This window comes from Electrona antarctica, assembly GCF_951216825.1.
Source record: "Electrona antarctica genome assembly, chromosome: 13".
NCBI classification, from domain to species: domain Eukaryota; kingdom Metazoa; phylum Chordata; class Actinopteri; order Myctophiformes; family Myctophidae; genus Electrona; species Electrona antarctica.
The window spans coordinates 33,667,824-33,689,239 of NC_136794.1; the positions used below are offsets into that span (position 1 = coordinate 33,667,824).

The 21,416-nt window shown below is 44.7% G+C and overlaps 2 protein-coding genes across 2 annotated transcripts; one reads left to right on the forward strand and one right to left on the reverse strand.

Annotated features, from left to right (window-relative positions):
* The first annotated feature begins 965 nt into the window (after window positions 1–965).
* LOC306934935 (uncharacterized protein) lies at window positions 966–15,469 on the forward strand. The gene is made up of 8 exons (XM_079517758.1): window positions 966–1,295; window positions 2,768–2,943; window positions 4,932–5,176; window positions 6,473–6,840; window positions 8,924–8,959; window positions 10,596–10,774; window positions 12,213–13,714; window positions 15,002–15,469. The coding sequence occupies exons 1-8, from the start codon at window positions 1,169–1,171 to the stop codon at window positions 15,369–15,371; spliced, it is 3,003 nt and encodes a 1,000-aa protein (XP_079373884.1). The 5' UTR covers window positions 966–1,168; the 3' UTR covers window positions 15,372–15,469.
* A 5,002-nt stretch (window positions 15,470–20,471) lies between these two features.
* Window positions 20,472–21,140, reverse strand: LOC306935163 (ubiquitin-conjugating enzyme E2 R1-like; the record flags this gene model as incomplete). Its single annotated transcript, XM_079518075.1, has 1 exon — window positions 20,472–21,140. The coding sequence occupies one exon, from the start codon at window positions 21,138–21,140 to the stop codon at window positions 20,472–20,474; it is 669 nt and encodes a 222-aa protein (XP_079374201.1).
* Window positions 21,141–21,416: the final 276 nt, after the last annotated feature.

Sequence of the window (21,416 nt, forward strand, 5' to 3'; positions counted from 1 at the left end):
TGCACAGGGCTTACTGCTAGTACTACTGCTGTCTGCAGTGCACACTCCTGTCACAAAGCAGAGAGCTGCAAGCCTGCATGTGTGGGATGATGGCATCAAAGCCTCACACATCACTGCTTCCTTGCTGAGAAAATTAATACACAAAACAAAGAGGCAGTGGTGGAAAGTAACTAAGTAGCCTACATTTACTTAGTACTGTGCTTAAGTCAAAATGTTTAGGTATTTGTAGGCTACTTTACTTGTAGCCTATTTCTCATTTCCAATACTTATCTACTCCACTACATCTCGGATCCAAATAGGCTAACTTTAGTTACTTTATAGATTTTGATTATTACATTGATTGAAAATGTTATTAACAGTAGGCTATATAGAATGGGTACATTCTATATACAAGCGAAAGCACAAGTCAATACAAAAACTGTTACTGTGGATGACACCATGATAAAACATTACACACCTGTTTACAACCGGGTCCACCATTTTCAATTAATCAGAACATTTAGAGACGTACACACACACATATATTTTGATGAATTGAACAAGGTGGACCCTCTTGTAAACAAGTGTAATGCTTAATTGGGTTGTCCACTGCTTGATATGTACTGTAATTCTGCAAACTGTTAATATTTCTCTCTCTCTCTCTCTCTCTCTCTCTCTCTCTCTCTCTCTCTCTCTCTCTCTCTATATATTATATATATATATATATATATATATATATATATATATAAAAAAACAGGAACAAACCGTACATGACTGTGAGCTTGTAGATATGAAATGCACACATTCTACAAACTTTCAATACAATTATCAATCAATCAATGTTTAAGGTTGGTTGAAGGCGGCTCCGCAAGCTTTGCAGATCCTGTCTAGAGCCCGCCTTACTCTACAAATTCCGTTTCCGGTGGCGGTGTGTGCAGTTTCGTTGTGTTGTTCCGCAGCAACCGGCAACCACGGTAGGACGGAACGTTTCACTCCTGCTGCCATGGTATGTGCTTCTACACGGAACATTCTTTCTACCGTACGTACGGAGGAGGAAGGAAGTCTATGCAGGCAACAGTAAACAGAGTGTTTGCATAATGTATATCACTACACTATGGCTGTTAAGTTATACTAATACCGGCTGCTATGAATTGTTGTTTAGTTAAATGTTGTTTACATTCTGTTGAACATGTCTGGACTGACGGAGACAGAGCGTCGAGGCTGTGAGAAACTCCTGAGATTATTGTCAAAATGTGACTTAATGTCCCTGTGCGACACAGTCACCAATAAGATGATCACAGTGGAGAACACCACAGGTGGGTTTGTTATTATTATTATTATGTTTATTATACCACTTTTCAACCTTTCTTCATATAATTGTTCCTCACAAATGTTCATGATGAAATGCCACAATTGTCTGCCTCATAGGAGGGCTGTGGGCAGTTCAGAAACCCATCCACCAGTGACATCATCCATGGGGAATCCAAGCTAATAGAAACTGCAGGCTTTCTATTCCTGACAAGTGGCAATGCGATAATGGAAGGCATCGTTCCCATGATAATACAAATCTAAATATTAAATAAATAAAAATCTGCACAGTCTGTAGTGCTGTCGCCTCACAGCTAGAAGGTCCTGGGTTCGATTCCCGCTGTGGGCGCTGGGGGTGTGTTCAGTGCCCCTTTCTGTGTGGAGTTTGCATGTTCTCCCTGTGTCCCCTAGGGTAGGTACCCTTACAAAAAACATGCACTACATCCGGCCGGGGAAACTCCCCCCTGTTAGGTGAAAAGAAGCAGCTTGGACTCCTCATGCATAGAAGGAAGCATGAGGTCAGTCCGCTGCCCCCCCAGGTTGGCAGAGGAAGTGTAGAGCACTGCAGGAGGATGCTAAACGCACACCAGTCTTAGTAGTGGTGCCAGCTCACGGCAGAAACGTCTAAAGAGATAAGTCTTAAAAGCCCGTTATAAAATAAAACATCTGAGAGCAGGTACCCCAACCTGTACTTTTTGGATATGATGTGCGGAAACGGCTAAGAATTGTGCATCGTGGCAAATATTGGCTGCCGGTGTCCCGCTCTGCCAGTCCCCGGGGCAGTGGCTGGAACCTCATCTTGGAGCTACATAGCGGAGGCCGGACAGAGAGGTTCCATATAGAGTTAATAGGGACTTTAAGCAATGACGGTTTTCAGGACGGCTCCGCTAGGCGGAAGTACGGCGGCTATGACGCCATCGCCGTAGCTGTCAAAATTGTTAAGCAAACAGCCGTCGGCAACGGCGACATTGGTTCCCATGGTGACGCGTCTATGCAATAATGCAGGATGTGTCAAACATAAACACTTTTTTTAAACACCCCGTCGCGCGTCAGCTAACTTTCCGATATCGCTTAATTCTTAGATGTGCACTGGACATGATCAGCAGTGGAAAGAGGAAGGTGCTGGAGCAATCTGTGTTATTCTAAAACCGTTTTAATAAACATGGTTAATATGACATGGTATTTGTGTTATTTCTTCATTCAGAGCAATCGGTGTGAATGTATGACAATGTATGATAATTTCAATAAACATGGTTATGACATGGCGTTGTAGACACTACTTCTAAGTGTTTGTTCTGCCGTAGTAGAAAGGGCTGCGACGGCAAGCAGGTTTATGTATCGAGCACTGATCCATTTCCGGTTGCTGGAGCCGACTGCCGTAGCCGTCGTTGCTTAAAGTCCCTATTGTTTTCTCTGCAGAGGCCATAACAGCCATTCTATCGCCATGACAGCCATCTTGTTGTATGTTTTGTGTTTACAGAGGCCATGACAGCCATCTTGGCGTACAGCAACGCTGCCGAGGAGCTGCTGAAGCGTAAGAAGGTTCATCGCGACGCCATCTTCAGGTACCTGGCCAGCGAAGGTGTCGTGATATCACCGCAGAGCGATAAACACCAGCTGGCCCGCAGGACGCTGGAGTTCTGGTCAGCAGGACAGGTGGGACCAATTTAACAAATATTATAAGAGGAGTGGGTCTGTCACAATTATTACATAATCGCCTAATTGCAATTATTTGAGCTAATCGCAAATTACATTTTCCCTAATCGTCAATCGTTTTTTGGAAAGAAAATAAATATTAAATGTGTCAGTGATTTCTTTGTATATTTAAGTATATCTGCCCTGTGCAATTTGTGATTACGAAGCCTAAAAGGCAAAAAAAAAAAAATGTTCAATGCCAAAACACAATTAAATCATTAATCAGAATAATCACAATTATTTGTATGACAATTAATCGTCCACTTAAATGTGTAATCGTTACAGCCCTATCTGTAACTCTGAGTGTACAAATGGAACCAGAATGGTACATTTTTACACTCAGAGAGTTAAGTTAATACAGATGATACTAAAGTGTAGATTGGGGCTTCCCAGAGATCAATAAGGTATCAAACGGGCATCCGTGGTCCTCATGCATATCAATCTGGGGGTCCTTGAAATTAAAATAGTTGAGAATCACTGCTATAACAGTGACTAATACACGTCAGTTTGGGGGTCCTTGACATGAAAACGTTTGAGAACCACTGGTCTACAGCAGCGGTTCCCAAACCTTTTTGGCCATGCACCCCCGTTACCTCCCGACCTAGCTGACACACCCCCCCACATGGAAATATAAATTGCATAAGCTATATAGAGACATATATTTCCTATATGCACATATATGAACCTGAATATGGCATATATATGCAGGATAGGCTGTATTCTGCATATACTTGCCATATATTGCCATAGTATGTTAATATATTTAAAATAAAACCATAGCACCACCATTAGCCTTTTCATGTCGCGCACCCCCTAGAAGGCGCTCACGCACCACAAGGGGTGCACGCACCACAGTTTGGGAACCACTGGTCTACAGTATATAATGTCCAGATAGAGAATCTACACCCACCTGAAGAATGCTTTTAACAACTTTGTGAGTGAATGACAAGCATCTGTTAAACAGTGTTTCTCTCCATATAGAGTAGAGAGAAACAAAGTCTATTCTAAGATAGGACTATCTAAGAAGAGACTTTGAGCTCTTGTCCTATGAAATAACTTGTTTATCTCTGGAGTATGACTGTCTGTCTCCAGATAAAATGCTCAATAGAATATGAGGCTTGCACAAAATTATTTCTGTCTACACCTGTCCTGTGGCATTGGATTACACATCAGTATGCAGTTATAACGCAAATCTTTATTTATTAACCTTTTTAGCAATTAACATAGTAATAATCATGTGTAAGATCTGGTCTGTTGTAAGTTCCAGTTCTTAAATTAGCCGTTGAATATCTTCTGGCCCACGATCAAATGACAAGGCAGAGTGGCAGCGAACCAGTGTTTCTAATGTTTTGTACACCCATTTAGTGAAGTGTGAGTTCCAAAGGCGTTGTGATGTGGAGGCGAAGGCTTATAGGGGATTTCACAATGAGTCTGTTTGATTCAAACTGTTCCCGAATACAGTTGCCTGGTCCCCCCTGGCCATGATTCACATTGGCCTTGATTCTTCCGTACCCGAGTACACTTCATTCAATTGTATTCAATGCTTTCACATTGCATCGATCTGTTTCCGAGACGAGTACACTTCAATCGGTCCCGATGCGGTCCCGGGAACGGTACGCAGCATTCACACTACCAAGTGATCCCGAGTGCTCATCCGGAAGTGTAAACCCCCCCTTAATGCACCATCTAGTGGTTGAACGTTGGCCCCTGCAGCTTTAAATAGGCTATTGCACAAATCCACACTATTCTTCAATAGCTTCTCAATCATTTCTCTTTAGGGCTGCAGCTATTAAGATTATTTATATTATTTGAAACCATAATAATAATAATAATAATAATAATAGGGATCACAAAACGGGGATTGAAACGATTGATTAATTTCATTATCGATTATACTTTTTTAACATGATTAATTCAAAGTTTTGCACCCCTATGCTCTTGTCTTCCAGGTGGTGGCAGTGGACCCAAGCCCAGTGGAAGACCCGGGCCGTGAGGTGCAGCCCGCTGCAGGCAGCCTGTGTCCTGCTGCGCCATCGCAGCCCGCCGCCGGCCTTGACCCGCTGGCCCTGGGCCAGCAGTTCTGCCAGTGGTTCTTCCAGCTGCTGAACAGCCACAACCCCTCGCTGGGGCAGCAGCCGCAGGACTGGGGACCGCAGCACTTCTGGCCCGACGTGAAAATGTCTCTGCTTTCCAGGTAATGCTGTCTTGATGATACAGCTTGAGGTGCAGTACACTGCACACGCAAGTACTTCAACCACTTACAGATGTGCTGTTTGAGAGCTTCACGTGTCCTGCCACTGGCAATTCAGTAGATTGTCAGTGCATTGCCAGAAATAGAACAGTGAGAAGTGCATTTGCCAAGGTGTTATATGTTAATTCTATTCAGATTCCTGAAAAGATAGAGTCCCTCTGCTGGACACTTCTTTTCAGTAGCAAAGCAGTATAATTATCAAGGCTAATCCGTGAATATAAAATCAACAGGGAAAGCATGCATTTTCAGAAAACCTTCAGGAAAGGATCAGGAAAGTGTGAAGAGTTGAAATGGCACATCTGTAGGTGCAGTACACTGCACACGCAAGTACACTTCAACCACTCACATTTTCAGATCAGGATACAATTTCTTTTTCAATCTCATTTTTGAGTAGACACATTTTTAACGGAACACCAATGGGTATTTTTCTCCTGAATGGATGAAATTCCACCTGAAAATGTTTGTTAAAGAGCATGAGAGACAACTCACAGTATGAGTAGTACGGCATGTGTGCGGCAAGCCGTGCGGTAAGTACTGGGAGCTGATGGTGTGTGGCGCTCCACCTCAGCAATCCTTCTTCCCAGGGGTCTAGGGTGTTGTGAAACAGCGATAGACACCGCGTTCTTCTCGGCTGATACCTCTCAGAACGATGTACTTACTTACGGGCATTAAACACAAAATTCCAGTGGCAAATCTGGGGAAGTGTCAAAGGGTTCACGGCAGTGTGCCAATATGAACATCGGTGTTCCTCCTTGTGTTTGTAATAATTTAACTGTGAGAGAATTCGCCAATGCAGGCTTGAAATCATGTGATTCACACTGTGAGTGCATTGAACCAATCCAAACTGGGCTTGAAATGACTTCATCAGCACTAGGCGTGCACACAACCAATGTAAACAGTTCTAACAGTGAACCCAGCACAGACGTTCTCCCATGGTGGATCTATTTCACATCTCTGTCTAATTTGACAGACTTTCTCCTGTGGTGGATCGATGTCACATCTCTGTCTAATTTGACAAGAGCACATAACTGCTACTGAAAATATCAGACACCACTGGTGAGAAATGAATAGGACTCAAGGAGACAGAGAAGGTGTGGAAAAGCCCAATACCCTCATCGTGAATGTCCTAATTTTCAATGTTCATTCATTTCAACCGACAGTTGACAAGCTGGGGGCTAATTATAATGTGATAAATAAACGCTTTCCTTGACGCTTTCCCCTGCATGTTTTCCCCCGCAGCGCCGGCGACGGCCAGCAGGCGGAGGAGGAGTTCCAGGGAGCAGAGATGGTGAGCCTGCGTCTCCTGGCGCTGACCAAGGAGGAGCAGCTGCTCCTCAGCCCCAACACGGAGCCTCGCGGCCTGCACGCCCTGGCCTCCGCGCACGGCCCCATGGTGGTGGCCGTGGCCGGGACCATCCACCGGGGGGCGCACTGCCTGGGCATCTACGAGCAGGTCTTCGGCCTCGTCCGCTCACCCCTGGACGACACCTGGAAGATCAAGTTCGTCAACATGAAGATCCGAGGAGGCCAGGGAGCTCTGGGCGGAGCGGATGGGTCGTCGCCGGCACTCACGTACGACACCAGTGAACTGCAGCTCCTCTGCAGATGATTTAGACAATTTAGGCATTTAGCAGACGCTCTTAATCCAGAGCGATTTACATTAAGCAATAACAAAATGCATGGCAATACATCGCATACATAAAAAGTAGCTATCATGAAACATGCGTACATGTCTACATGAAATGCTATTCTAGTGCCGTCTACATAGAATGCTATAAGTCTGCATAAAGTGCTATCTAAGTTACATAAGTTGAGCCTTTGCATATGCCTGTAAGGTCGTCGGGGCTAGGGTAAGTGCTACGGGCCATGATGGAGTCTGAAGAGTTTGGGATGTGTGGAGCGTTGCCCTGGCGTTTTTAGTGAAGGTACTTCCAGCTTCCCTGCGTTGGCTGATCTGTTAACTTGGCAGTTTAAATATGAGGGGTAAGGCGCTGCCTTATGCTTAAACCGTTTTACTATTTTGAAATACATTAAACGATTGTTCAAATAGCCGATCTACAAGCTATTTTAAACAATGTTGTATTGTTCACACAAGACAGGATATTATCTACTATTAATTTCAAGCTCTATGTTGTGTGTCTGTGGTGGGTGGATCTTTTCTGTTTATGTAAATATGTATCATAGCAAATAATTGTTTTATATTAAAGGGTTTTCCAACGTGCGCGTGTGTGCGTGTGCGTGTGCGTGTGCGTGTGTGTGTGTGTGTGTGTGTGTGTGTGTGTTAATATTTTTTAATTCAGCCTGGTTGGAAGGGTGATTTTATTTCCTGGTGCAAAATAAACCATTCGTACGTTCATATATAACATGCAGTCTTATTTAACTTTTCTGCATTCATATCTAGATGGAAGTGTCTTTATTTCGAGCTTAAACATCTGCTATTTTTTAAATGGTTAACATTCTTTAAAATTAGCGGGGAGAATTCTTTGGGATACAATAACTTACAGATAATTTGAACAATTTAACAGTAAATCGACATTTTGTTTTAGTGTTGATGTTTAGCATCCAACGAGGGATATAGCGTCACTGCCACCTACTGGGCATGGACAGTATCACATGTACTTGGGTAGATGACACCATAGATATGGATGACACAACACAATGGCCCTTTTTCCACCGGTTGGGAACCGGTTCAGTTCTTTTTGGTTCTTAGTCTATGAGCCAGAGCTCCAAAATTGGAATGTTAATTATGATTTGAGTGGGCAGAACCATACCTATATTAAATTGTTATTCACCATAAAACTTCCCCAGTTGATTACTTACACAAAGACAATTTATGGTTTTACAAATGTATATATGCAAATTAGGCATAATAGGAAAATATAACAAACACTGTACTACAATATATAGAGCTATTTAAGTTAAATAGCTCTATATATTGTAGTAGAATTTGATTCAATTTAAGTGTTAAATAATTTAACACTTACATTGAATCAAATTGTATTATAGTGCCAAATCACAAGTTGTCTGAAGACCGTTTACATTTAGAGACCCATGCACATGCATTGTGCCAATCCTGTGCAAGCTTCTTTCTTTCTTTTCTTTCTTTTTCCCTTCTTTTTTGGCAAGAGCGGCACTTAAAGTGTAGGCTGGCTAAGTGACTTTCTTTGGTTACAATAAGTGTTAAATATCTCTGTATTGTGATAGTACTATAACTCATTGATATAGTAGGCCTATAGAGTGTTTGTTCAGTAGTAACAGGACCATGTCTCTTCAGCTTTTATTTTATTAAACCGAACATGCATTTTCAGTGGAAAGCATGGTGACATCACATTACATTTTCAGAAAAATGAAACTGAAACTGAACTTTGATCCGATCAGAATAGAGAACGCAGTCACCAGTCAGGAGGATACTATACTAGCCTCGGAGAAAAGGAGGATACAGATTAAACAAACCTTGTATGAACTATAGGGCTCCTGTTAGTGTTTTTGTTGACAGATCCTGTACAATACAGGAATATTGTTCTTTGGTTGACTTTTTTTGATTACGTTGGTAGCCATTATCACCGGTAAGATTTGCCTCCAGGATGGAACCTATGTCTGGACTCGGACTGACAGAAACAGAGCGTCGAGGCTGTGAGAAACTGCTGAGATCATTGTCAACATGTGAGTTAATGTCCCTGTGCGACACAGTCACCAATAAGATGATCACAGTGGAGAACACCAGAGGTAGGTTTTGCGTGTGTGTGTGCGCGCGCACGTGTGTGTGCGTGCGTGTGTGTTGGGGGGAGGGAGGTAGCCTACTAAGGAATAGCCTACTACGGAGTGTTGTCAATTAAAGGAGACTTCATATGAATGCGATAAAATAGTAGGCCTAAACAACATTTCTTATTCTACTCGGCTGTGGAAACCTTAGTGCGCTATTTCTGAATCCGCGCCCTAAGACTGGTAGACGGACATCTTAACTGTCCACAGCCACCTCTATTGAACAGAAGCTTTTTTGGTTGAGTGTGCATTGGGGAACATATAGAACCTTTTTTGAGTGGGGAACATAGAACCTGTTTTTGGTTGAACATTATTCACGTTAATTAAAAAAATCACACCCGTGTGAACTGAGTGGTGTAAGGTCTGTCTGACGTAATGAAATCATGTCTGACGTAATGAAATCACACCCGGGTGTGATTTCATTACCTGGCTTTGTTTGTGCAGAAAAAATGAGCATGGTTGCTATGTTCACCCTGTTCACCCGGGTGTGATTTCATTACGTCATTACAACAGGGTGAACATAGCAACCATGCTCATTTTTTCTGCACAAAAAAGCCAGTTGTAGGAGTGGTTTACACCACTCAAAAATGCTGATTAATTTAGTCTATTGGCCGGTAAAATTATAATATAATCCTGATGGCCTTTTTGAGGGGCGCTATAGCCTATGTCCAGCTTTGAGGGTTTGTGTAAACACAAACATTGTCCTAACACAATTGAATGCCATTGACAATAAATGGCCAGTTTTGAGTGTTTGTGCAAACACTAACATTGAATGCCATTGACAATGAATGGCCAGTTGAAACACAAACATTGCATAAACACAAACATTGAAGATGAAAGTGAGGACGCAAATTGTGATTGGCCGGAATGAGAGGATGTATGATGATGAGAGCGCCCCTCACTTCACAGGTGGGATTTATATGAATGAATAGCCTAGGTCTACTGATTTATGCAACACACTCGATTACTCAAATCCTGGCAACTCTCGAATCATCAAAGCCTTGGTTGGCAAAGTGCTTGGTTTAAATGTTTTTAAGTCTTATTCAACATTCCCTCACATATGCTTCCTGTCCCCTATTATATTATGTTGTCATATTTGTCCCAGGACCCAACACTAAAATGTGATTGGCGGGAAGAAAAAAACTTGCTTGTTCTACCCACAGATAACATAACTCATTTAGGGCTTGCTGCCTCAGTGGCCCCACTGGCCCGCTGTAACAAGCCTAGAGCTAAATCAAGACACGCCCCTCGCACGACTGCAGAGTCCTGTAGCCACAGTACGCTACCGAACGTTTCACTATGGATATTGCAAAAACGGTCTGGTCAAAAAAACATAACGTGTGTGATAGCCTAAATATCGCTGGTCATGGTCGTTCACAAAGTTAGTCATCATGTTGTATGTTTCATGTTTACAGAGGCCGTGACAGCCACTTTGTCGTATATTTCATGTTTACAGAGGCCATGACAGCCATCTTATGTTTTGTGTTTACAGAGGCCATGACAGCCATCTTATGTTTTGTGTTTACAGAGGCCATGACAGCCATCTTATGTTTTGTGTTTACAGAGGCCATGACAGCCATCTTATGTTTTGTGTTTACAGAGGCCATGACTGCCATCTTGGCATACAGCAACGCTGCAGAGGACCTGCTGAAGCGTAAGAAGGTTAATCGCGACGCCATCTTCAGGTACCTAGCCAGCGAAGGTGTCATGATATCACCGCAGAGCGATAAACACCAGCTGGCCCGCAGGACGCTGGAGTTCTGGTCAGCAGGACAGGTGGTACCAATTTAACATAAATATTATAAGAGGAGTGGGTCTGTCACAATTATTACATAATCGCCTAATCGCAATTATTCGAGCTAATCGCAATTATGTTTTGCATAATCGTCAATTGTTTCCATGAATGTTCTTAGGTGTGCGCATGCTAACACTAGATGGCGCTAAAGGAGTTAATGGCCACAATCTTTAGCAGAGTTTATCTCGGAATTGAAGCTCAGATGAGATGAAGTATGATTTTAGGATGTCAATGAAAACCTTGCGCGTTGCTCCGGTTAGCATATTACCCTGTTTCATGCTAGTTTAGGGCCGGATTGAGCGACGGACCAGGATGCGGATAATACTTCCGGTTCAAGAGCCGTCACAGGACCTGTGATTTGCAGTTTTTTGTAGTTTTTGCCTGGCACAGGTAAAAGGGTGCCCATCGAAACGCTTGGCTTTTTAAATGTGTAATCGTGATGGCCCTATCTGTAACTCTGAGTGTACAAATGAAACCAGATGGTTCCATTTGTACACTCAGAGTTAAGTTAATATGATGATACTACAGTGTAGATTGGGGGTCCATCAAACGGTGGTCCTAATGCAAAAAGTTTGAGAACCACAATGTCCAGTCAGAATCTACTCACAGAGAAGATTGTGTGCACATCTCAATGCCTATATATCAGTCAGAATCTACTCCCACCTGAAGCATGTTTTCATCGATGTTAAAGGAGCATTCAGTGATTTGGGTGATTTGGAGAAAAAAAAACGGTCCACCCGGTAACAAGCACACGCTCTACAGTGGGGGAAGTACAACAGACCAACAGCACGTGCACCAAGGCCCGCCCCACTCGATCATGATTGGAGGAAGGCCCCTCTCATCCTGATTGGATGAAGGCTTTGCCACCCCCAAAGCCCAAACCGAAACTAGGGTTTTTTGACCCCAAGGGCTCACTGGGGACAGGGAGGAACTCCTTATATGGTCAGCACACTTTATAGTAGGGAGGATTATCCAAAAAATAAGAAAAAATAAGTGATATTTGAATTAAATTAAATCACTGAATCCTCCTTTAAAGGACCACTTCACCACTTTTCAACCTACCTTCATATAATTGGTCCTCACTAATGTTCATGATACAATGACACCATTTTTTCTACTGAGTCTGTGTCTCACGGAAGGGCTGTGGGCAGTTCAGAAACCCCTCCATCAGTGACATCATTGATGGGCAATCCAAGCTAATAGAAACTGCAGGCTTTCTATTCCTGAAAAGTTGCAATGCCATAATTGAAGCCATCGTGCTCACGATAATACAAATCTAAATATATATATTTTTTAAAATCTTGTTTTAAAAAAAAAAATCTGCGTAATATATAACGATGATATAAGTATAAGTAGTTTGTTGGTTGGGAGGTGAATGTTTATAGTTTAAAGGAAAGTACACTTCTGCTTTGGTTCATGTAGGTTGACGAGGACAATGATGTGAAAAGCCTGTGTCCTGCTCTGTCCTCACATCCCGTTGTACGCAGCCTGTGTCCTGCTCCGTCATCACAGCAGCCGGCTAAACGCAGCCTGTATCCTGCTCCGTCATCACAGCAGCCGGCTAAACGCAGCCTGTATCCTGCTCCGTCATCGCAACAGCCTGCTGTACGCAGCCTGTATCCTGCTCCGTCATCGCAGCAGCCTGCTGTACGCAGCCTGTATCCTGCTCCGTCATCGCAGCAGCCTGCTGTACGCAGCCTGTATCCTGCTCCGTCATCGCAGCAGCCTGCTGTACGCAGCCTGTGTCCTGCTCCGTCATCGCAACAGCCTGCTGTACGCAGCCTGTGTCCTGCTCCGTCATCGCAGCAGCCTGCTGTACGCAGCCTGTGTCCTGCTCCGTCATCGCAACAGCCTGCTGTACGCAGCCTGTGTCCTGCTCCGTCATCGCAACAGCCTACTGTACGCAGCCTGTGTCCTGCTCCGTCATCGCAACAGCCTACTGTACGCAGCCTGTGTCCTGCTCCGTCATCGCAACAGCCTACTGTACGCAGCCTGTGTCCTGCTCCGTCATCACAGCCCCCGAAACGCAGCCTGTGTCCTGCTCCGTCATCACAGCCCCCGAAACGCAGCCTGTATCCTGCTACGTCATCACAGCAGCCGGCTAATCGCAGCCTGTATCCTGCCGCGTCATTGCAGTCCGCTGTACGCAGCCTGTGTCCTGCTCCGTCATCGCAGCAGCCTGCTGTACGCAGCCTGTGTCCTGCTCCGTCATCGCAGCAGCCTGCTGTACGCAGCCAGTGTCCTGCCGCGTCATCGCAGCCAGCTGCAGGCAGCCTGTGTCCTGCCGCGTCGTCGCAGCCAGCTGCAGGCAGCCTGTGTCCTGCCACGTTGTCGCAGCCAGCTGCAGGCAGCCTGTGTCCTGTGAAGAAGAAGACGCCCGCTGCAGGCAGCCTGTGTCCTGTGAAGAAGAAGACGCCCGCTGCAGGCAGCCTGTGTCCTGCCACATCGTCGCAGCCAGCTGCAGGCAGCCTGTGTCCTGCCGTACCATCGCAGCCAGCTGCAGGCAGCCTGTGTCCTGCCGTACCATCGCAGCCAGCTGCAGGCAGCCTGTGTCCTGTGAAGAAGAAGACGCCCGCTGCAGGCAGCCTGTGTCCTGCCACATCGTCGCAGCCAGCTGCAGGCAGCCTGTGTCCTGCCACATCATCGCAGCCAGCTGCAGGCAGCCTGTGTCCTGTAAAGAAGAAGACGCCCGCTGCAGGCAGCCTGTGTCCTGCCACGTCGTCGCAGCCAGCTGCAGGCAGCCTGTGTCCTGCCGCGTCGTCGCAGCCCGCCGCCGCCGGCTTGGACCCGCTGGTGCTGGGCCAGCAGTTCTGCCGGTGGTTCTTCCAGCTGCTGAACAGCCACAATCCCTCGCTAGGGCAGCAGCCGCAGGACTGGGGACCGCAGCACTTCTGGCCCGACGTGAAAATGTCTCTCCTTTCCAGGTATGCTTGAGGTGCGATACACTGCACACGCAAGTACTTCTACCACTTAGGTGCAGTACACTGCACACGCAAGTACTTCAACCATTCACAGATCTATTCTATGATAGTCCGGCATCCAACAGGCTTCTTTTGTTTAAAGCGGGAAATTTGTATATAGTCTTTTTATTGGCCTAAAATATTGTCTATATACATACCTTCATGAATCCACTTGCTGACCGGCTCTAGTTATTGGGATTTTTTTTAATAGGGGTTTATATGTGACCATACCTCTGTATTAAAAAATACACTACAGGGATTTTCTTGGGCTCTGAAATGTAGTTTTCTACAACTTTTATTATTGAAATGTAATCCATATGCCTAGTGGATGAAATATAAAATTGTTGCAACAAAAAAAAGTAGAGAAATATGTAATTACCCAATTTAAAGCCAACCTTTTCAATTAATTTAAATATTTTTACGATTGGCCACCTGGTTAATCGGCCTTTGGCCACAGCTGATAAATACCTCACTTCACATTTGGCAACACCTGTTGGTAGTGGATAGTCACAAAGAAGAGTCAAACAAACATTTGAGTCAAGCAGATATGGAGAAAACCTGCTACTTTGAGGAGCTATATGCCTGCAAAACGGCAATATTCCAGAAGCATCAGTAGCCAGAATAGTCAAAGCTAGCAAAAAGTATGGTGATGGTAATAACACAAGGGATTGGAAGTGCAACAGCCAACAACAGTTACATGGAAACTTAACTGTACCTGTTCACTGCAAGTGTGTAGATAAATACTGTCACCCAAAAAATAATAACGCAACGGCCAATCATCTATCCATTAATAGTTCTCAGGTCTTGTTTTTGTCCTCTTTTTTTCTCATTGTATGGATTTTGGCCAGGCCAGAAATGGATTTGGACAGGCGGACGCCTGCCCTCGCCTTATTGTAGATACGCTATAACGCATGCCCAAAATAGGGACGGCAGGTTTGAAAGTTACAATTAAAAATTAAAAAATCACACCCGTGTGAAGTGAGGGGCGCTAATATAGTCTAACTCATGTTGATTAGGTGATGTAATGGTGATGTAAAACAAACTGTGCCAACACAAACATTAAATGCCATTAACAATAAAGAGACAATGACGTAATGAGGGACAATATGATGTAAATTTTCCCTTCATTGTCAATGGCGTTTTTAAAGCAAACGTTGAACTAAAAACAAACATTAAACTGTAAAAACATAGCAAAAAATATGACGGGGCGCTTTCCTTGATGTTTTCTCCTCATGGTGTTTTCCCCCGCAGCGACGGCGATGGCCATCAGGCGGAGGTTGAGTTGCAGGGAGCAGAGCAGGTGAGCCGGCGTCTCCTGGCGCTGACCAAGGAGGAGCAACTGCTCCTCAGCCCCAACATGGAGCCTCGCGGCCTGCGCGCAATGGCCTCCGCGCACGGCCCCGTGCTGGTGGCCGTGGCCGGGACCATCCACCGGGGGGAGCACTGCCTGGGCGTCTACGAGCAGGCCTTCGGCCTCGTTCGCTCGCCCCTGGACGACACCTGGAAGATCAAGTTCGTCAACATGAAGATCCGAGGAGGCCAGGGAGCTCTGGGCGGAGCGGATAGGTCGTCGCCGGCACTCACGTACGACACCAGTGAACTGCAGCTCCTCTGCAGATGATTGGCCGCCTGCAGTTTACAATTTACAATTTAGGCATTTAGCAGACACTCTTAATCCAGAGCGATTTACATTAAGCAATAACAAAAAGCATGGCAATACATCACATACACATGAAACATGCGTAAGCTAAGAACGTAACAGTGGATCTATATAATGAAACTATGCATATATACTTCAAAGTGCTATGTCTACATGAAATGCTATTCTAGTGCTGTCTACATAGAATGCTATAAGTCGGCATAATATGCTATCTAAGTCTACATAAAGTGCTATCTAAGTTACATAAGTTGAGCCTTTGCATATATATGCCTGTAAGGTCGTCGGGGCTAGGGCAAGTGCTACGGGCCATGATGGAGTCTGAAGAGGTGGGTTTTCAGACTACGGCGGAAGATTGGGAGTGAGGCTGCAGTTATGATTGTAATGGGTAGTGCATTCCATAGTTTTGGAGCCAGAAGGGAGAAGAGTTTGGGACGTGTGGAGTGTTGCCCCGGCGTTTTTAGTGAAGGTACACGTACGACACCAGCGAACTGCAGCTCCTCTGCAGATGATTGGCAGTCTGCAGTTTACATTACAATGAAGCTATTTAACCACTTGAACCCCTAGCATCCATATTCTGGGGGGAATGTTTCAAAAATAGAAGATAAATAAAACAAATTAAAAGTACAGTAATTAACCTGGTCCGTTTTTAACGAAGAAATTAGAGGATTTAAAAGCATATTTCACTTTATAACATGAGGGTCATGTGGAGAATTCCGGAGTCGCCCTTTTAACATTCTGATGTTATTATTATATCCATTAAATGGGTGGCCCGTGACCTTATTATGCATATCAAACTGGGGGTCCTTTATATTAAAAAGGTTAGGAACCACTGAACGAAACTGTACTCCGTGTACTGGAACCCCTATCTACACTGTAAAATCCCCAGTGGTTATTTAACTCTGAGAGTGTACATAAATATGGAACCAAATGGACTCGTAACCGTCCATTTGGGGGGGGGTCTACAAGCTATTTTCAACAATGTTTTATCGATCACACGAGAGACAGGTTATTATCTACTAGTAAGACGCCTGAGGGAGAGAAGCGACCTCGAGGTCGATCAATATGGAATGAATTCTGTACTGGCCTTGTCTTGAGTGTACAGGATTTGATGAGGTCAGTTATAGAATGTCGGAACAGGTCAGCTCCATACAGTATTCTAAGGGCCGCTGTTTCGGCGCTGTAGTGCCGAAATGATTTTGGCTCGTCAGAAATTTTCAGTAGCACCGAAGAGCCGACTTTAGGACCGTACCCCCCCCCCCCCCCGAACCTCAAATGACGTCACATTGTAGGGTCTACAGAACCGAACCGACTTTTATTCGGCTCTAAAATAGGAGTATGAATCGCGCCTAAGGGTGGTAGCGGGGACATTCTCTTGAGTGGATCTCATTTTGGGGTGGGGGGCCGCATTGGACGAAATGTGACTATGAGGGCCGGAGCGGTGCAACCAGTCGCGGACTGCAAGCATGGCCACGCATCTTTACGTACACAGCTGTCACTTGGCTTTGTTTTTCTTCATGTCGTCCCAGTCACTGCTATAGCTACACTACAGTATATCACACAAATTATATTTATTATTAAGAAAAGAGCTACTTACATTATTGACTTTCATTTTTAGTATTATACTTGTAGCCTAGAAGACATTTGCTATGAGAATTGCTATTTCTATTCATGGAGCGCCAATAAACCATTTGAAAATAGAATATTTAAATTTCAAATACTGTAAATGGCTACACAACCCTTGGTTTTATGCAGGCCTGCTTTTTTATTGAAGTGATGAAAATCAGTGTATCTTGTGTTCAATCAATATTCTGTCTGGTGTCCCAAAATTGAAAATCGAAAATTGTCTTGTTTTTCCAATATCAGCTTTTTAACTAAGATACACGGATTGATGAACAATGGAACATTCAAAAAATTTGAGTGAATAACAATAACTAATGCTTCAAAAAATATTTACTTTTAAAATCTTAATTGTTATTTTTCAAAAAGTCCGCAAATGGACATTCGCAAATGTTCAAATTGACCCTGACAGGATTGTAACTGAGTGTGTATAATACAAATGGAGCCAAATGGACCCCATTTGAACACTCTCTGAGGTATGCGGGTCTGTGGCCATAATGCCACTGTGCATACACACACCTCTTATTAAAAGCTGGTATGCTCTGAACTGTGGTACAATTTGTGCTGTAGCTCTGTGTTGATGCTATCAAGTAAGTAGGCTACTCTTTCATAGTAGGGGAAAAACTGTGCTGCGCCAATCAAATCAATCAAAATCAAATCAAAGCATATAGGAGGGGCTAACGACCCTCAAAAAGGTTACATTTGTAAGCTCTATATTCCTTATATTCCTATATGTTTGTTCAGTATCAGGGACTTCCCCACATCTCTACCTCTTTAGTGAACAGAAAATATACTTTCAGGTCAGGATATCAATTGTATCCAATCATGAGACTGAGTTGTTTATCCAATCCAGCGAAAAACAACTGTCTGCTCATTTCTCTTGTGTCATCACTTCCAATTTCAACGTGTTTCTCTCTCTCCTGATTGGATAAATCCGTTATCCCGACCAGAACATTTTCTGTTTATCAAAGAGCTGGGAAGAGACGGGGAGACCATGTTACTGAACAAACACTATCACAATATAGAGCTATTTAACACTCAAACTTAATCCAATGTTATTATAGTGCCAAATCACACGTCGTCTCAAGACCATTTACATTTAGAGACCCCACATTGTGCCAATCCTGAGCAAGCTTTCTTTTTTCTTTCTTCCTTTCTTAATTTTCTTTTTAATTTATTACTTTTTTGCAACAGTGGCACTTAAAGGAGTAGTTCACCCAAGCAATTACCATACTTATTTTCTATCAATTACACATGACTCAATAGGGTGAAGTTCTCCTTTAAACCCCATACTTGATTGACTGGGGTTCCCAAGGGGTCTATCCTTGGCCCCCCTCCTTTTCCCTTTACACCAACTCTCTGGCAAAAGTATCAGATCTACAAGCTGACAATGCTTTGCAACGTGACCCCATTGTGAACATGTAGATCAGTTGAGTGTCGCTAGCCCCTCCTACGCCAAGCTTCACGTGTGAGGCCGGGGAAAAAAAATTCAGGAGACGCACCAATAAATTGTGCCAGTATTGAGTTCACAAGTTCCCTCCTCCTACCTCCATCTGGTCTCTCTCCAGTAGAGACGATGAACCCGAACCAGCGGGGCAAAAATCTGATAACTCCATAATAATTTCGAGTTGTAGGCTAGTCCTAGTCCAGGTTGTGTTTACATGTGGGCTGTGGCGCAGCTTCATGTACCCCGAATCCGCTGGTTCGGGGAACATCATCTCTGCCCGAGAGAGACCAGATGGAGGCAGGAGGAGGGACTCACTACTGCCACCACCTGGCGGAGTTAGGTTACCAATAATTTAAACCTCCATGGAACCTCGACTCCACTGGTTGTCAACATAAGGTCCAGGGACCTTTACAGGTCTGTTCTGTTCCCAGAGATTTTATTATCATTTATTTTTGGGGGCAATCAAATTACGGTCCACAAAAGAAAAACAACATGCCGTTTAAAACCATTTTATCCCCAATGGCCCCTATTCTGCGGTGAACGTTAAAAAACGTTAGGCTACGGCAAATCGTTGTAGGTTCATGTCCTGCCATTGGCAATTCAGATCGTCAGAGCATTGTCAGAAACAGAACATTGTCAGTGAAAAAGGGTGGCATTTGCCAAGGTGCTAATTCTAAGCAGTAGAATTAGCAAGGCTAATCGGTGAATAAAACCTGCAGGAAAACATGCATTCTCAGAAGACCTTCAGGAAAGTGCGAAGAGTTGGAATGGCACATCTGTATATATCATCCGTGCCAAAATCTGGACAATCCGAGGCCGTCCTTTGACTTCTATTACACATGATGAAAAAAAGAAGTAGAAAGATAAATATATGGTACACGTGTGGGGGGAAACAAAATGACTTGTGGTTCTAAGTTAGTCTAGCACCAGCAGCCTCTCCTGGAGTCGTGAGAAAAACCCCAACGTGAAAGGCAAATTGTGAGCAAAAGCCGTTGCAGCTTTCTGTTGGCAAATGTATTATGTATTTGTGTGAGGCGCTAGCCCCTCCTATGTCCAGCTTTGAGGGTTTGTGTAAACACAAACATTGAAGACAAAAGTGTGTAAACACAAACATTGAAGACAAAAGTGAGGACACAAATTGTGATTGGCCAGAATAAGATGATGTATGATGATAAGAGCACCCCTCACTTCATACAGGTGTGATTTTTGTTTAAGCGTGCAGCTCTCCGCTTGCACCGGTGATGGAGTTGTCGAACCTGTGCTGAGAGACAAGACAACGATGGGTTTCTTAAAGATGAAGGTCGAGATAGTGGGTTTCTGTAAGAGCTGGGGGGACACAGTGAGAGATTTAAGTTCAAGTTTGTGACCACGGTGAGAGTTAGGTCGTCAGTCTTTTATTTTTTTAACTTAATTTAAATTCCGGCATTCTGTCTTCCCTCTATCAAGCTAGAGCTTTAGTCAGTATCAGGTCATTCATTCGGCCCTAAGATCCGTAATATGACGTCTCTCCAAACCTCACATCGTACTTCGCACATTGTGTCATCTGTCAACAAGACCTTATGGCACTGGTTCTCAATGTCTGGTTCGGGGTACAAGCAGGGGTCCATATTTCTTTGGAAATTGAAAAGTTTGAGAATCGCCACTTTGAGGCAGGGGTTCTCAAAGTGGTGCCCGGGGACCCACAGAGGTCCTTCTTGCAGGGGTTCCAGGGGGTCCCTACCTAAATTATATAAATTTAGGAACAAAATGGACCCTTACAGATCTGCAACGGAAAGAAAGTGCACGAATAGAACAATTTACAGAGTTGTGAGGGATCCATGGTCTTGTGGACACTAAACTGGATGGGGTCCTTGAAATGAAATAAGCTCGAGAATCACAGCATTTAAGGAGCGATAATTCTCAAGGTGGGTTCCCACCGAAAGATAATGTGGCGCGATTCGAGCGACTAGAAAGCTACGCTATCTTTCGGTGGGAACTTTGGGACGGAGACGTCGGCATCAGTCTTCGTCGTAGCAGTCATCCTCATCCTCGTCCAGCTCGTCGTAGTTCTCGTAGTAGTCGTCGTCTCCGTCGTCGTCGTGTGTGGCGCTGCTCCGCACGCAGTACTCGGCCAGCGTGGTGGGCACCTTGACGCCGTCACGCTCCGCCTCGGCCTTGGTGGCGATCACCTGCTTGCGGATGACCTCCGCGTACTCCTTGTTGCGGCCCTTGCTGTCGCGCCACTTGCGGTACATGACCGAGGCGTCGACGTTGGCCGCCGACGACACGTTGGGCTCATTGAGCAGCGAGATGACGCTGAGCAGCACGGTGCGCACGCTCTGCGTGGGGTTCCAGCGCTCCGACGGCAGCTCACCACTCGTGGGGTCGTCGATGGGCGGGTGCAGGATGGAGATGCACACGTCGCCGTTCTCGTATATGTTGGGGTGCCACATCTTGGTGAGGAAGCTGAAGGCGGGCGGCGAGTACGGGTAGTCGGAGGGGAACTTGATGCGTGCCTTGAAGTAGCCGCCCTCGTAGTGCGTGTTGGGCGGGCCGAAGATAGCCACGTCCCAGGTGTAAATGTTCGACTCGTCCACCAGGCTCACCTTGAAGCCCTCGACGGGCTCGAGCTGGAGGCGTTTCATCTCCAGCATCAACGCTTTCTGAGAGCCGGTTACGTGAGCCATGTCGCTGTTCCGCCAATGAGCTGTCGGCAAATAGCTTCGCTTCTGTATGAGTCTTCAAATGATATACAGTATATTAGCCAATAAGCCCTTATAGGTTTTGAACTCCACAATGATTTCCTTCCAGAAACACGTTAGAATTCTTTTGACTGGACTTTATGGAGTTCAGAGATTTCAACCAGATCAACTCTACTGCTGCTTACCAGCCACACGATGAGCATTCCTTCTAAATACTCCCATTGGCCTCCTTTAATGGTGCTGTGACATCATTATGAGTTT